At 43.9% G+C, this 17,600-nt stretch overlaps 2 protein-coding genes across 3 annotated transcripts in view; one reads left to right on the forward strand and one right to left on the reverse strand.

Annotated features, from left to right (window-relative positions):
* Cluap1 (clusterin associated protein 1) overlaps positions 1–8,363 on the reverse strand; it is a 65,095-nt gene extending 56,732 nt beyond the window's left edge. For both annotated transcript variants that reach the window (XM_063269491.1, XM_063269486.1), the window contains exon 1: positions 8,229–8,363. The gene's annotated coding sequence lies outside the window, so the exon portion shown is untranslated. The remainder of the gene's footprint in view (positions 1–8,228) is intronic.
* A 92-nt stretch (positions 8,364–8,455) lies between these two features.
* Positions 8,456–14,130, forward strand: Zfp597 (zinc finger protein 597). Its single transcript, NM_153732.2, has 3 exons — positions 8,456–8,786; positions 9,510–9,636; positions 13,010–14,130. The coding sequence occupies exons 1-3, from the start codon at positions 8,754–8,756 to the stop codon at positions 14,107–14,109; spliced, it is 1,260 nt and encodes a 419-aa protein (NP_714954.2). The 5' UTR covers positions 8,456–8,753; the 3' UTR covers positions 14,110–14,130.
* Positions 14,131–17,600: the final 3,470 nt, after the last annotated feature.

Here is a 17,600-nt window from a genome sequence, read left to right on the forward strand (position 1 = left end):
AAACCACACTTTTAAACACAACTGAGGAAATGGTTACTATTTTCCTGAAGCTTCCTGCATATTAGATACTGTGTTAAGCAAATCTCACTTGTCCTCAGGACGAGGTCAGCACTGTGGTATTACAATGACAGTAAAAGTAGCTAATCCCTAAAAGACAAAACAAAAGCTACCCGCTCCTGTGGGATCCTTAACCTGAGTTAAGTTCCAAAGTCAGCCCTCCAAGGGTCAGTCCATTAATACTGTCCTGCTCTGCTCTGACACGCTGATTAGTTCAGCTAACCCTAGCCAAAGCAGGACGGGTTTGGGGGACAGGCATCTTCTGGTCACTGTGATTGATCTGAATCAGCAGGGTGCACTACTGCCTAAGCATCCACGCGTCTTCTCTGCCTCCTAGTTTCATTATCTTTTGATGTCCTTTATCATATCTCCTTCACTTTATGTAACAGGCTATAGCTTTGTGATGACCACCCACCCTCTCCCTTAATCTCCTGAACTGAGTTTGCTACAGCTCGAACAAAGCTGCCCCCTCTCTCCTTCGGTTGTTTCATCGGGAGCCCCATGCTGAGTTCTGCTTCTTTTTCCTTTCTCTCCGAAGTTCTTTATGAATGGTTTACCCTGTCTTACTCTTGGCCCCTTTCACCTTCTGGCTCTTGGTCAAACAGATTGCTAAAGGTACTGCAGTGGGGGCAAGCTGGAGAACCCAAGCTGGCAGGCAGGCATGACCCTCAGAGAGAAACCTAAATCCTGCCTCAGCCATCCAGCATTTTCTGAGCCTTGGAGACTCTGCTCAGCCAAGGTCAGCAGCAAGCTTTGAACAACATGCCTAAGCTCTTTACTCCTCTGGAGTCCTAAGACTCCAAAGTCAGGATCTCTCCAGGAACTAAGGCATGTTAATACTCCCCTGGTCCTCTTTTTCATGGTCTTCATGCTCTATCTGGCCCGTAGGAGAACAAAGTATAGTACTGTTTTCTAACTCCAATCCTAAGTGATACTAAGCACCCACTGTCTGGAAGGCGCCAGCTCATGGCCTTACTACTGATCAGGTAGTAAGTAGATGGGTTGAGGGAAAGGGTAGATCAGCGACCGGTATCCTGTTATCCTAACAATATTTAGGCATTGATGAGGAATACTGAAAGGCAGAAGACACAGTTTGTTTACAGAGGCTGTTTCGTTCACAACGAGGCTTACGTCCACATAAAGCTACCGCAAGATTAAAAATATCATGGGCCATAAATGCATTAAGGGCTAGAGAGGAGGCTCAGTCAGTAAAATAAATGCTTGCTGTGTAGGGATGAAGACCTTGCAGATTCCTGGTGCCTGCATAAACTTGTGTAGTGTGTGGGGTTCCAAGACAGGCAGATTTCAGGGTCTTGCTTGCTAGCCAGCTTAGCCAAAGTGACAAGCTCTAGGTTCAGTGAGAGACCCTGTCTCAAACCAAAACCAAAGAGTCACTGATTTGTATTCTTAGCCTCTACAAGCATGAACATAAAAGTATGTGCACTTGCACAAGTGCTTGAGTGAACACACACACACACACACACACACACACACACACACACACACACACACAGCCCATTACAAGTTTGGTCATGATGGTACATGTCTATACTCCCAACACTTTGGGAATTGGAAGCAAAAGGTGTAGGAATTTAAGGTATTCCTTAGCTACATAATACATTTGAGGCTCGCTTGTGTTACATGAAACCCCCCTCTCAAAAAACCAAAATAACAAAAAATTGAATTTATTACATTTAACCTACAAGCATCATTGCTTTGCCTAATTTGCATATGCTTAGAACAGTTACATAAGTCTCTAGTTTGGCAAAAAAAAAAAAGGTCTAACACAAAGCCTGTGTTAGAACAGAATACGGACAGCTCGTGTAATTTGTTGACTACCTATGTCCTAACAATCCAGGCAACACAGTATACTTCCGAGTGCTGGATGACTCTTCTGCTTGAATGGTTGACTGGGTGCTGTAGCACCCATCCCCCACACCCCAGGACAGTACTGTACCACATATTGCTAATTTACAAAACGATCAAAAGTTGAGATATGGTTTCTACTAATGGGTAATGATGTATCATTGAAAGGATGATCGAGTGTTAATGTGGAGGCTTGCTAAGTTGGGGACCATCTGTATTTCTTTAGGAAAAGTTCCTAGAATGTTGGTTAAAATTGGTTTTAATTAAGCACATTGTAACTTTGGAAACAAACTCAACTGCCTGCCAGGAAGGTGTTAGATGCTCTCCCATTCTAAGAGTGAGAAGACCCTGCCCTTGCCTAGACAACTGAGGCAGACAGCACCATATTGCTTTCTGCTTTTTTGATTTTGTTTTTTTCACAATTTCTTCTTGAGACAGGGTCTCATGCAACCCCCAGCCTTGAACCAGTCATCTAGCTGCAGCTGGTTCTGAATTCCTGACCTTCCTGCCTCTGCCTCGCAAGGACTTGTACTATATACTTGCTAACATGCTCTGCTCCACTTTTGTTCCGATTTAAAAGAACCATCTACATTTAAACTTTACATGATTCTCACTAATGTATCCGTTTGAGTCTGACTTCACAAAGAGTGATTTTCTAACATTAAAGCATTCTTTTAAAAAAGGAGAGTGTGTGTGTGGCAAACACTTTAGACAGAATAAAAAGATCCTGACTGGCTGACTCTAGTACTAGAAGTCTCAGGAAAAGTCACTAGTTTCTTGTTATTTCTTAGGGATTTAATTCTCATGGCGAGACACTATCTCTTAAGAAATAAAACCCAAGTTGTGTGCTTGGCTGAGAAGGCACACATGCCTGTAATCCGGGACTTCTGAGGCAGGGAAATCAGGAATTTGAGCCCAGGCTCCAGCTTAATAGTACTTTCTAGCGTAGCCTGGAGGACCCCGAGGCCCTGTTTCTAAAACAAAGTGGGGCAGGGAAATGGCCTGATGCATAAAGTACTTGCTGTGCAAGCAGAACCAGCATTTGATCCTTCGAACCCACATAAAAACAAACAAGCAAACCAACAGTGCGGCATGCCTATAACACAGCACTGGGATACAGAGAAGTGAATCTCCGGAACTCACGGCAGCCAGCAGAGCTAACTTTACAAATTCTAGGCCGGGGCAGACTCTATCTTTTTTTTTTTTCCGGAGCTGGGGACCGAACCCAGGGCCTTGAGCTTGCTAGGCAAGTGCTCTACCACTGAGCTAAATCCCCAACCCCCTGACTCTATCTTAAAGAAACCAGACTAAACCAAAATGTAGAGAGCACTTGAGCAGTGACATCCACAGGTAGTCGAACTCACAAGTGTACACACACACACACACACACCCCGGCGGGGGGGGGGGAGTAGAAAACAAGGGTCAATCTTTGAAGTTCAGCTCTTTATTTACAGAGGAACCAGACACTGTGGATTCAGAACACTCTGCTTTGGACTGTGTGTGTGTGTGTGTGTGTGTGTGTGTGTGTGTGTGTGTGTGTGTGTGTAAGAATTTCAACAAGCATTTATTGTGGAAACAGGATTTGTAGAACTGAGTATGAGAGTATATTTGTCATGTTAAATACTGTGGTAATCCTTCAGATATATTCCTTTTTTTCAACAACCCTGAAAGGTGTCCTTAACTTTGCAAACACCCACCTAAGACCTTTGTCGCATGCCCACTGACAAGGACAAAAGCGTGACAGCATGTGGTTCACTGTTAGAAACAAGTCCTTTACTTGGATCATAATTTTCCTGACATACCTGGATAAAAACTTGGTTTTCAAAACCAGCCTTTCCATGAAGACATCTGAATACATCTTCCCCAGGGTCTTGTTTAAAAAAAAAAAAAACAAACTTTAAAAATAAGTCTCTTCATGGTGAGCTCAGCAGACACTCATTGACCAGCGTCTGCTTCTGCCTTGGGAGTCCTCGGGAAAAGAATGGCTCTGTGAGGCTGTTATGAGAAGGGATTATCCAGCCGTGCGTTTCCAAAGGGTTTATTACTATTTGCATGGATCAAAACCGGGACAGGTTTGGGAAAACAGCTCAGCACAGTGTTTGCAAGCATGGCATGAGTTCAATCCCTGAACCCATATGAAAATGTTAGGCATTTGTAACCCAGTACAAGGGGTGTAACGATCCCTGGGCCTCCCTCATCAGCTAGTCTAGCCTAACTGGTGAGCCCCAGCCAGTAAGACCACCTCAGAGGAGGTGGACAGTGGTCCTGAGGGTGACACTTAGAAACCATCCCTGCCTCCAAAGGCATGTGCATTTACACGCGTGTTCATGAGTGCGCACACACACATCCGGGACAATCAGGAGCCACACATTTCATTTCCAAAATCCAAAGAAACTTTTCTGTTATGAAATAACGTAAGTAGGGCTGAGGAGATGGCTCAGCAGGACGGATTATTTGTTGCTCTTCCAGAGGATCCATGCTGTTCCCAGCACCCTCATGGTGGTTCACAACCACCCTTAACTCCGGTTCTGGGGGATCTGACACCCTCTTCTGACCTCTGTGAACACCAGGCATATGTGTGGTATAGAGACATACATGCAGGAAAAACATTGACACACCTAAGATGGGTCAGCATGGATGATGTCACTTCTTAGAGTCAGGACCACAGTAGGTAGACTAAGTTGAGCAGGTGGCCACAGTGTGTCTGGTATCAGAACGTTAGGGCAGTAGCAGGGAGGGACTGGTTCTCTATTAACGTTGAGACTGGGCCTGGCAATGGGACAAGAGAGGATGCATATACTAAATACTTGTTTATTTCTTTATGATCAGAGTAATGGAAATAGTCAGACACCTTTATTTAACAAAGAATATACCTACTAACCTCTGAGTCTTTAAAATCCCCCTCTATCCTTTCAGTAATGACTATTTAAAAATTAACACACGGACTATTTGTTTGTTTGGCTTTTTTTGAGACAGGGTTTCTCTGTAATAGCTTTGGCTGTCCTAGTCCTCTGTAGACCAGGCTGACCTCAAACTCAGAGATCCATCTGCCTCTGCCTCTGCCTCTGCCCCCTCAAGTGCTGGGATTCAAGGTGTGTACCACCATACCTGGCTCACATGAACTACTTTTATAATTGAAAAAACGTATTTGTGTGCGGAAGGGCAGGGAGAGAGAGAGATTTGCTCTTGCTATGTATGGTTTGCCTCAAATTCATCCTGCTGCCTCAAACGTCTGAATGCAGGGAGTATAGTTATATACCACCACACTAGTCTCTATTTCTCTTTTTGATGTATTTCACTATATCACTGGCTGGCCTGGAAACCAGATGGTATGAAAACCAGATTGGTCTTAAATTCACGGATACCTGCCTGTTTCTGCCTCCTGAGTACTGGGATTAAAGACCTGTACCATTATGCCAGACCAGGCCAGTCTTATTTTAATTAAATAACATATAATCTTATTTAATATATAAACATTTTATATATTATACATCATATATTTATTTACAACTATATAAATATATTAATATTTAATATAATAAAGTATAATCTTGATTAATACCTTCGGAAAGACACTTGACTAGAGAGATAACTTCCATTCATATAGATTTTATTACTACCATTGATATATTAAAGGTGACAATGGAAAATCTTGCAAATCATGAACACTTTAGATTTTGTGTATGTGTCTGTGTGAGCGTGTACATAAGTACATGGGGGGATATTTAAGTGACTTTTTTGTTTGTTTCAGAATTTATAAGCTTGGGTTGTTATTTGTGTTAGTTACTTAATACACTAACAAACAATATAGTCACATACCATAGGGAAAAATGCATCCATTTGTAATAGGAGCTCAGCAGAATGAGAGTGTTTTGCTATTACAATTTATTGGGCATCTCGAGGGAAATACAGTATCACAGGAAGTAGATATGGGTTCGTTTAAACTGCATATATTAGGTAGCCAGGACAAGGTTCAGAAAGGAAACATAACTGATAATGGGGAAATGGTTCATAGATTCAGGTCATACAGAGGAGACAAAGATGGGGGTGGAAGGGGAGGGGGCAATAGTAAACAGCGCTGCAGATGCAGGAAGTGGCCTGAAAACTGCCAGCACACAGTGTTTGGTTTTAGATATCATCTCACGGTAGCTCAGGCTGTCCTCAAACTATGGAATTGAACTTGAACTCCTGGCTTTTCTACCTCCACCTGGGTTTGTAAGGCTTCAGCTGGTAGAGGGCCTGCATGGATGTGGTGCTGGGGACCAAACCATGTTTGGCAAGTGCTCCACAACTCATCCTCCCCTTCTTTGTTTACCTTATACTTTCAGCAAGCTCAAGCTTTCACGTTTTGTTCGTATTTCTTGGTCCACCTGTTTGGCTTGGTAGTTAACGCCTACGTGAGCCCATCTCAGGGCTCACCTTTTCTCTGGTTAGATACTAAGCTATTACTCTAGGCTTAGTTTCTGGACACTGGAATTTGCTCATCTCTGTAATAATCGAAACAGGGTCCAAAGTACAGAGCCATACATCTGTGTCAGGAGAGTCTTAGCGCCAATGAGACGTCTATGAGAAAAAACCAGCAAGCACAAAACTGGAGGAGAAAGATGCTCACGTGCACTGCATCGAGATGTGATAACACGCCTTGGCTTTAGGATTATGCACCGCTGCTCTTCAGGGTTTTGAAGTGGTCTAGGTCTGTAGGGAAGTTTGTTCTTCTTATTCTGTTCAGGCAGCCTCTTTAGTGATCATTTCCAGACAACTTAGATAACAGTGGATAGATAGCTTCTCCTTGTGAGAAACGTTACTGACTCGTCATACTTTCTGCTTGCATTTTTCCTTTTCCCAGAGTTTTTAATTTTGTAGTTAGATGGTTAGGCTATGTCAGAGACAGAGTACTGCATTGATGCATGATAGGCCAAACCCTAATGAATCTTTATTCTTGATAAGCTTGGGAGGGGTCCATTACACAAAAAAAGTTAGCATACAGTATTTGCATTCCATTGGCATTAGCAATAGGAAACACTGGGGCCTTTATGTTGCCACTAAGCCACAAAATGAACACAACTGCCCTGCTTTTAAATTGTCCTGTTGGATTCTGTTATTGAGTGGGTGAAACTATCCTGCCATCCTGTCAAATCCCACTATTTTTCAACTCCAATGTTTTAATAACCATGCAACCAATCCCTGAGTAACCTGACATTAGCATAACAAATTATGTTGGCACTCAGTGGGATGGCCTTGACTTTAATCCCAGCACTTGGGTGGCGGAAGCAAATGGATGTCTTCTATGTTACAGGCCAGGCTGTTCTACGTAGCTAGTTCTGGAGCAGCCAAGGGTAGAGAGTAAGACCCCTATCTCTAATGAAAAATCAGAGACCTGGGGTTTAATTAGAATTTTCAAAGTACTAATTCTGTTTGTTGTCCTCCCAAACTCTTAAGTGAAAAGGCAATTCTTTTCACTTAACATCTTACAATGTTTTAAATTACCCCCTGTATGATCAAGGAGAGGCATTATGGGCTCTTTGCAGCTGAGGAAACAAAGTTAAAAGGTGTCCAACTGTGGGTCTCTGTCCAGCTACTAAGGGATACCGAGGCAAGACCTTAAGTGCAGGGTCTGCTGGGGCAACACAGTGAGTTCAGGGTTAGTTTGGGTCAACCTCGTTTCAAGGTAAAGTCCAAAAAAACCGGCGAGGAGTCAGAGTACAGCTAATGGTAGGGAGTCTACTATGTGTGAGGCCACAGGTTCACCCTCAGTACCATAAAGGAAAAGAGTGGCAGGATCATCCAGTTAGTTCTAGAAAGAGCTCGATTTTATGATTTTGAATCTTCAATTCGCTGCTCAGTGTTGGTTATAAGAGACATCTGCCACTGGGGCAGGTCCAGAAATCCTGCGATCTATCTAAACCAGAGATCTATCCTAGCTCGATGTCCGCTATGGGTCCCAATCATTCGGTTGGAATACACCTGTCGAGTACAATGCTTCGTGCCCCTAGAATACTTTGGGATAGGACACAAGCAACCAGGCTAACCTGGCCTGAACTTGTGGTTGCACAAGATAACCTCTTACATACCGTGACCCCACAATCCATCTGAGACAGGGGATTGGGCCCAAGCTGAACCTGGATCTCGGGGCCTCTCATTCATCTCACACCATCCGACAGAAAGCTCAGGCCTCCCTGAGTCTGTGTGTTCCCGCATTCCGTAACCAACTCTAGGGTGGTCCCGCCTCTGTTTTTGGTATCACCGGGTCCCTCAGGAACCATTCTACTGCTCCGGCTGAACCCATCAACAGGCGGGGCACTCACCACGGAGACCCAGCCAGAGGAACCGGAAATGGGCTGCTTGTAGAAGCTCAGGAATAACTACGTCTCTCAGTTGCCAGGTGCGATTCAGGTCCTCGGGAAGCTGCTCAATTGGTCCATTAAGGAGGGACCGCCGCCTCGGGAGTACGCTGACCAATCAGGATGCAGGATGGCTGAGCGGGGGGCGGGGGGGCGTCGCTTCCGGCGGTTTCCCCGCAGCTACTGCGTGGGGAGCATGGGAGCGTGGGAGTTTTGTGGTGGCCTCCGCCTCCTTTGTAGCGTCTCGGCTGGGCGTGGCTTCATGCTGCTTCTGCCGGGTTGGGCGAGGCTGTCAGTGCTCCCGGGCTGGTGAGTGGCCGCTTCAAGGCTGTTTTGGAGAAAGAAGCCTTCACCTCAGATTCTCAAAGGAGCTTGAAGGTTCCGAGGAGCCTGAGGGTGGAGTGGAAAGGCCTGGCAGCGGAGTTGGAGACTCTCTGCTCGAAGTGTTGTCCCAACGTAGGGACTTGAAGGAGCCCTTCGTTTCCCCAGATGGCGTCCACGCTCCCCACATCCGATGAGCAGGTGAATTCTGTCGCCGTTTTCCTACAGGTGCCCTGACCTGGCAGCAGCGTTAGACACGCAGGTCCTGAGGCGCCTTCTCAGATAGCCCTTTGACCAAGTTGTCCTCGTTCCTTGGCTTACCAACTTCCTCATTTCAGAATCATCAGGTGGAGGAGAGCCCTGGCAGGGGGTCTGTAACAGTTTCTCAAAGTGTCTTGCTGGAATGCGTCTCCAAGTGGCAGGTTCCTAGGCTTCACACCTGTTGAATAATGATTATTAAAGCTCTATGGGTTTATAGGAACAGTAAACGTAGAGAACTAGAGCCGAGCGATCACTGTGATGAAGAAGAAACACGGACTAGCAAAGGATGATGTTAGGACACCTCCTGAAAACTATTTCTCAGGGTTCTTCTTCCTGGGCTGGCCAGTCTTCCCCACCTCTTTCCCCCTCCCCTCTTAGAGAATCCTTAATGATTTCTCTCCCCAAGAATTGTTCACTTAACTTTTCAGGAAAGACTACATTCTCACAGTGTACTGTCTTGATTCTCAAACCACTGTTTGAAAATTTATGTTAATGGTCTCTCTCCTGATCCTGTTCAAGCCATAGAGTCCCCCTCACGGAGGAATATTTTACACCAAGCCTTTTCTCCCTAGTATGTGGAGGGATTTAGCTCTTTTCGGCCTTCGTAGATAGACACTCAGCTGACCTGCTGGTTTTTGTACTAACAGTGCTCTCCTGTTTCAGGGACCACTGCTCTTTGAAGATCTGGATGTGTATTTTTCTCAAGAGGAATGTGTGAGTCTGCACTCTTCCCAGAAGACCCTCAGCAGAGAAGCCCCGTTGGAGTCTTTTGAGGATTTGAACTTGACAGGTAAGACAGTTTCTCCTGCGTTATGGAACTTCATCAGTTCTAATGAAAATGTTTTGCCTTGTTTACACTGGTGGTGGATTGAGACCTGTCTGTGACACACACACACACACACACACACACACACACACACACACACAAACACAATGTTGTATCATGTGTATATGTTATGCATGTATGTATATATAAACATATATGTGGATTTCTATGACTACAGCAAGAACTATGTGAGAGAATAAGTTTCCGAGTCAGATGATGCTTTTCCTTGTGTGAGCATGAGTGCCAGTGCACATGAATGGTTGTGTGCAGGCCAGCAGTGATGTCAGGTAACTTTCTCATTCGTTCTCCACTCTGTTTACTGAAGTCTAGATAGGCAGCTTGCTTGGGTTCCCATCTCCACCGAGTGCCAGAATAATGGGTGGGCCACCACATCTATCTGGCTTTTAGTGGGTGCTGGGGATTTAAATTCCTGCCCTTAGCTTCACTGTAAACATTTTATATGCCAAACTATCTTTCCAGTCCTAAAATGATTTCTTAAACCCAGTCTACAACAGTGACCACGATCTCACATAGTCATTGACACCTTGTAATTTCCTTAAATAATCATTGGAGTCAAATTAATTTTACTTGGGAAACTTCATTAACATAGATATTGTCATTTGCTAAAGATTGGAAACTGATTTTCTCTTAAGGGGGGTATTCTGTCTTTCTGATTTAAGGGTAAACATATGCAGTATCCCCATGCCTGCATAGACATTATGTCTTATCTAGGTTTGGGCATCTAAACTGTTTTTCATAATTCATGGCTTATATTTTCCGCTTCTGCTATGTTCATGTTCTCTGTCTTCTTGAATATACAAGTATATATTTTATATTTTAGACTCACCGACCCAGGGTCCCCTTGGTTCTCTCTTGCCAACTTTCTCAGTGTATCCTTCTAGCCCATCTCCATGTCTTTGTGTCATACATGAATTCACAGAAACACTTTCTTCCTTCATTCGAGTCTCTCCAGAATTACTCTTATCTTCCAGTAGCCTGCCTACAGGAGCCCCTCCCCCGCCTACCTCTAACCACTCTGCACTCTGCTTTCCAATGCTGACCCTTGTCCACCTAGTTCTTTCCTGCTGCCCCTGTCAGACTCACTGTCACCTACTGCCCTGCGGAAGAACTCTCCACCACGGAAGCCACAGCCACAATACCTGCATAGGACCCAGCATAGACGACAGTAACCAAACACATGTTTATAGACATTATAGTATGATACAACAGATTTATAGGTAGACAGTATGTTTATAATAGCTCTTTTGCTACTTTCTTTGCTGGCTTTATTTATTTATTTATTTATTTATTTATTTATTTATTTGGTTTTATGAGACAGGGTCTATGGAGCCCTGGCTGTCCTGGAACTCCCTGTGTAGACCAGGCTGGCCTTGAAACCACACAGATGTACCATCTCTGTTTCCCAGGTGCTGGGATTACAGGCATAGAGACACACTGATTTTAAGTATTTGCTTCATTTCTGGGTCTATTTGTATTGATTGGCTTTTCTTCTTATGAGTTTTGATTCCTATTCCATATACACCTGGCAAGGTTTGACTGGATTTTTAAACATTAGTTATTTTATATTTTTTATCTTGTATTTTTTTTAAAGATTTAATTTTTTGTGTGTGTTTGAGTATTTTGCCTTCATGTGTGTCTGTGCACTATGTGTAAGCCTGGTGCCCTAGGAGGTCAGCAAAGTGTGTTGGTCCCATGGACCCAAAGCTACAAACAACTGTGAGTTGCCATGTGGTTGGGAACTGAACCCAGATTCTTTGGAAGAACAGCTGGTGCTCTTAACATTCAAGCCGTCTGTCCAGCCTCTACAGATGTGATTAAAAAAAAGAAGAAGAAAAGAAAATTTTCAGCTTGCAATGAATTGAATCTGTAGCCACACACCTATGGGTATTTAGGGATGGCTATATTTGGAAAAATATTGAAAAGGAATTGTTTATACATGGTTTAGGTTCTGTCAGCTCTCCTTGAGAGGAGACAGTATTTGCCTGCAGTCCATATGTACACAGCAGCTCTGTTAGGGCCATTTTCCATGGGGCATGGAAAAGTATTTCTGCTCCAAGGAAAGGCATCCTGGGACTCGGGAGCCGGGAACCACACAGCTCTGAGGGGAGAAGGTATCCCAGTGGAAGCACATCCTGAGACACGGGAACCACACAGCTCTGGGAGGAAGCCTCCTCAGCAGAGGGGTTGTAGCTCCCGGGGAGGGGATCCCCAGCTGAGCTGAGGAGCTTGGGAGCCTCATCCCTGCTCCTTCTCTTTGCCTTGTCCTTGCTTCCTTCCTTCTTGTCTTCTGATGAAAGAGTCACACCAGACAGGAATCTCACGAAAGAGAGATTGGAGGGATCAGGCTATGGAGGGATGAGTCCAGAGATGGCTGCCTTTGCTCCCGGGAGCACACAGCAGGGAATTGGACCAAGGGGCAATGCTAATGTAGGATTCTGAGAGGGTGGAGCTTCTCAGGGCAGAGATTTCTAGAGTGAGGATTGGCAGGGTTTCAAGTTCTGAACTTGGGGGCCTAGAGAGGAGTTGCTGCCACTGTGGTCACCTCCTGTGGGGACAGCCCCTGCAGTGGCGTCTCACGAAAGCTGTAGGCTAAGGCAGGAAAGATGTTTCCAGCATGGACAGCTTCTCATAAAGGCAGTAGGCTGAGGCAGGAAGAGTCTCCATTGTGCTCCTGCTGAGGTGAGAAAGATGAGCCACTGTGGTGCCGGCTGCTGCCCGAGTGTCCCGGCACAATTTCAATAGACACTGCCAGGGGTGGGGCAGAAAGGATCGCTAGCCTCCACTTCTGCAGCACACCACTTAGGAACAAAAGATGGAATTCCAGAGACCTTCTAGGGATATAGAACTATTTTTGGTAATTTGTTTATTAAAGTAGTCTTCTTTTCAGATAAATATGTCTAATTTCTATTCCAGTTTTGACTACTAAACTCACTTGCGATAAAGAGAAAATTCCTAGAGCTTAAATAGAGTAAGCAGAAAAATTACATTTCTAGGTACTGCCTACCTATCAAGGTCCTTAGTACCTATTCCACTGAAGCCTGTTTTAGAGACGTTCTCCAGTCCTCCTTGCAGATTGACCTGGAACCTTGCAGTGCACCCACAAAGATAGACTTGTGGATAACGTGAAGACATACAGGCGAATCCACACTGGTGAGAAGTCTTACAAGTGTACCGAGCATGCTGCCAGCTTCCGACAGTTGCCTCCTAATCTTGTTTATGTAATAGTGTTGTTTCCTGGTCTTCTGTGTAACTACTTTAACATGCTCTTTCTCTAATGTCACTTAAGGTGGTGTCTGGGTTTTGTTTTTATCAACAGGGGAAGACCGGACTGAGACCAGTCAGAAGTTAAGCCTAGAGCCTCTAGAACTTGAAGAGCTGTCCCTAGAAACGTACTCCACTGCTGTACCCCTTGTCCGCTACTTAGAGCAGCCTGAGGAGGATGTTGAAGTACATGAAAGGAAAATGTCAGGCGGAACTTTGACTTGCAAGACCAAGCTTGTAAACCTCTTGGTTACTATTGACAACCAAACTCCATTAGAAGAGTTATCTCAGTGTTTAGGAGTCAAAACACTTTCAGATATTATTGAAGTTCCCTGGGAAGAAGCCAAAAATGTGTTCCAGTGTCCTGACTGTGACCAAAGCTTCAGTGATAATACATACCTTGTTTTGCATCAGAAAATTCATTCAAGAGAGAGAAAGTATAAATGTGGTACCTGTGAGAAGACCTTCAGTCACCGAACCAACCTGAAGACACACAGGCGAATCCACACCGGAGAGAAGCCTTACAAGTGTACCGAGTGTGCTGCCAGCTTCCGACAGCAGTCACACCTGACCCGGCACATGAATAGCCATTTAAAGGAGAAACCATACACATGTAGTGTATGTGGGAGAGGTTTTATGTGGCTCCCCGGATTGGCAGAACATCAGAAGAGTCATACTGATACGGAGTCTTACGAGAGTGCTGACCATGATCAGGAAACAAGTCTGGCTTTGCCTGAAGAAAGAGGCTCTTCAGACACACCATCCCAGCACGCACAGTGTGTGGGGACCTCGGAGCAGCCCTCAGAGCCTGCTCTCCCCGACAAAGACAACCATAAGGAGAATGCTAAACACTGCAGCATCGATGATGAAGACTTCTTTTCCTTCTCCAGATTCAAACCCTTACAGTGTCTTGATTGTGACATGACTTTTCCTTGTTTCTCGGAGCTTGTCTCTCACCAAACCATCCACGACATGGAGAAAACTCATAAGTGCAAAACATGTGCAAAGACCTTTGCTTTAGAGTCCGACCTCGCGAGTCACGAGAAGAGCCACAGAAGAGAGGAGCCCTTTAAATGTACAGTGTGTGGGAAGAGCTTCAGAGTAAACGTGCAGCTCATCGCTCATAAACGAACCCATAGGAGAAACAGCAAGTAAATACAGGCTTTTGCTACTGTTGGGCTGCTCGGTGTCTGTCTGATGGTAAACTGCTCTGCCTCTGTGCAGGGCCCTGTGCTAAGCAAGCACTTTACACACATTCCATGGAGTGTCGCAGTATTACTTACTACTGATTAGATCTGAGGAGATAAATCAGTGTTAATACATAGTGGGCGAAGCCGGGATTTGAACTCGGTTTCTGATCAAATTCCATTTATATGAGCCAGAGAAACATCAAACTTTAAAATTCAGTATTCGACTGCTGGGCATGGTGGCCTACACTTTAAGTCCCAGCACTCAGGCAGCAGAGACAGGAGGGTTTCTATGATATAGAGGCCAGCCTGGTCTACATAATGAGTTCTAGGCAAACCAAGGCTACATAGTGGGACTCTGTTTCAAAAAACCAAAATAATTCAGTTTTTGTTAAGATGAAGGTTGTTTTGCAATTCTTTTTTTTAAAATTGTAATTTCTAAGAATATTTTAGGAAGAAGAAATTCATTTTTTTTGTCAGTTCTATTACATGATGTATCTAGGAAAATGAATGTTCTTATATGTGTTTTTTGTTTGTTTTTGTTTTGTTTTGCTTTTTTGCTTTTCTTGTTAAAGCTATTTCAGTGTAATGTTTGGGGTTTTTTTAAATGTGAATTTCTAGTTTGGGACTCCATATAAAGTTACCAAATTTGCCAACTTTTTAAAAAGTGGGTGTGGAGATCAGGGAAGCCGGGGTGGAGAGAGAGCCTGTGTAGCGCAGGCTGGCCTCAAAATGGTCATTTTTCTGTATTCATCTCCCACATGCTAGGATTACTGGTATATACCACCATATCCAGCTAGTTAACAGCTTGCAGACAGTATTTATGGATTTCCCACTTTCAGACTTGAGGGCAGGGGCAGTCCTGACACACTGTAGACGTTAGACTTTGCAGGGGATACTCGTTCCTTTCCAAGGGGATTTCCTCCAGATCCCACTGAAGCACACTCCTGGCTGGTTATGAATAGTTGGAACTACTTTTTAGAGAGCATACTAAATACTGTGGTTATATTATTTTGTTTAATCTTCAAAAAAAAAAAAACCAAAAAACAAAACAAAACTGAGAGAAGGGACTGTCCATGTTTTATAAACTTTCAGAGGGTAAAGTCTGTCTTTTGCTAGGCACATCAGGTATCACACTGTGACAAGACTGACATCTAAGTTCAGTGACACTGCACTACTACTCGTTGGCTGGCGTTTGTGCCCCATGTTGATCCTACTAAGAGACAGGAAGCAGGGAGAGGGAGGGAAGGACAGTCCTTGTGGCGGCCGCCCTGGGACTGACTTCCCGAAGCCCATATGTCCTTTGTTTTATCCGGAGCTTTATCTCACTGCTCTTAAAAGCAACAGAAGACTGTACGGCTTCATGCTTGAATTCCGTGTCAGCGTATTAAATCTGAACTTTTTCATTAAATTATAATTCTTCCCCATCTTCAAAGAACAATACATATAGCATTGTTGAATTTTTAACAAAAATAATTGATAACATATACTGGTACTGTATACATACATATAATAGGTACTGGTATTACAGAGAAATATTAGAACAAAATATTGTCATACAGTGTGGTTATTAAGAGAGCCAAGAGTGTCGTAAGTATACATTCCTATAGAACTACAGTTTACAACAAAATGGATTAGATTCCTATTAGTAAAACTATCTATATGGTCTTTTTGGTTGGTATGCAAGGGTGAACTGTTTAATGAAGTAACTTCATTAAACAGTTCATTCTGTTTAAATGAACTCTAAAAACACAGTATTCACTAAAATAGAATTACGGTTGGGAAATTTCATGAACAAAAATAAAGCCCTCTTGAGGACCAGTGGCTGAAACGTAGTAACTGGGCAGTGTCTCTTCTATAGAAGTGCAGATGGAGAAACAGATAGCAGCCAAGCATCTAAGTTCTTAATACTTAACTAGAGACAAGAAGATCACCGTTGCAGAGTGAGAAAAACTGAAGTCAGCGGCCTTGCCTCATCCTTCGTTTCTCCTGGCCATTGCCCCTCTCCTTGAGGTCACTGTTTCAGTTGAGACTCTATGTCCTGTATGTCAAGGTCAGACTTGGCTGTTTCTCCACATTTAGGATGCAATGCATCATTCCGTTAGGGAGTTGGGGGTCTTAATGGCCTTCAGGTCTCGTCAGCTCTCTGTCAGAGATGCTTTGAATTGTATAGAAAGGTAGCAAGTTTTTGGCTAGCCCTCGGATGGAATGGTTGTTAAGCAGCAGTAAGATCATTAGCTCCCTACTCTGTTTTTCCTGAGAGGGAGGAACTGCTGTGGTGCCTCATAGGTGTAATGTTTGAGTGAAGACTGAAGAGCTGAAGGTCGGGGAGGGAAACTGGAAGAGGCCCTTATTCCTGAGAGTTGGTACCGATAGAGAATTGTCAGGAGGGACTTGGACAAAATGGCTGATAGGAAGGTTGGAAGTTGTCACCCTCTTTATTTGTTTTTTTGCTCCTAAGGGGATACCAAAGAAGGTGAGTTTATGCTGCAGGTCCAGCTGTACATCTGTTTGTTTTGTTTTGTTTTGTTTTTCAAGACAGGGTTTTTCTGTGGAGTTCTGGCTGTCCTGTGTCTGGCTCTGTAGACCAGGCTAGCCTCAACTCAGATCTGCCTGCCTCTGCCTTGAGTTGCTGGAATTAATAAAGGTGTACACCACTGCCTGGCCCTACTGTACATTTTAACATGGAATTCACAATTTACCTCTCGGTGTTTGTGATTTTCTGCATTCTCCAAATTTTGAAAGACCACTCACAAAAGATTAGAAAAAAGGGGGACTTTTACAGAAATCATTAATATATGTGAGTTATTAAATAGCCTTTGGTATAATAGTACTGGTGATTAGTATGGAGAAAAAAATGAAAAAACTACATGTCAATTACTGTGAAATATTTTTAGCTATTTCCTTTTCTTGTGCTTGTTCCTAAAAACATAGTTGGTTATGTGTTATTCTCAAGCTGCTCTGCCTCTAAAGAGCTGAGGAAGAAACTGTGGTTTGGGCTATCTTTATGATAATGGCCCTTTCCTCTTCATAATATTGCCAAGTATGGTCAGTTCCACACAATTGCTCTTAACCTGTGGTATTAGCAAATCATGTAGGTGCTGGTAACAGATCCCGGATACACTCAGCACAGGGACATATGGGACGTAAGAGCCATTGCTGTGAGAGGTTAGCTATCAGCTAACTACATGCTAACAAGGAGCCGATGTCACGACGTGGGAACTTGGTGCTGAAGATGGGAACTCAAAGCTTTGTGCATTTCCTGATGCTGTGATAAAAATGTGAATAAAACTGTTCCTACCATGACTGTGGGATACCAGTTTCTGTTAAACTGTCATTACTGATGTCACAGCACTTCCTGGTGGAGTGCAGATGCTCGCTACTACTTGCACTTTGTATGTAAGAGATGTTCAGTTGTTGAAGGAGTAGAACACAAGTTAGTTTTGTGCTGCTACAAAT

Source organism: Rattus norvegicus, chromosome 10, assembly GCF_036323735.1.
Source record: "Rattus norvegicus strain BN/NHsdMcwi chromosome 10, GRCr8, whole genome shotgun sequence".
NCBI classification, from domain to species: domain Eukaryota; kingdom Metazoa; phylum Chordata; class Mammalia; order Rodentia; family Muridae; genus Rattus; species Rattus norvegicus.

What these genes read in the sequence shown, in the direction of transcription:
- Zfp597 (NM_153732.2), top strand. Translation starts at nt 8,754, where the DNA reads ATGGCGTCCACGCTCCCCACATCCGATGAGCAG. An exon ending in TCCCCACATCCGATGAGCAG is followed by an intron (nt 8,787 to 9,509) that starts GTGAATTCTGTC and finishes CTCCTGTTTCAG; the next exon opens with GGACCACTGCTCTTTGAAGA. An exon ending in TGAGGATTTGAACTTGACAG is followed by an intron (nt 9,637 to 13,009) that starts GTAAGACAGTTT and finishes TTTTATCAACAG; the next exon opens with GGGAAGACCGGACTGAGACC.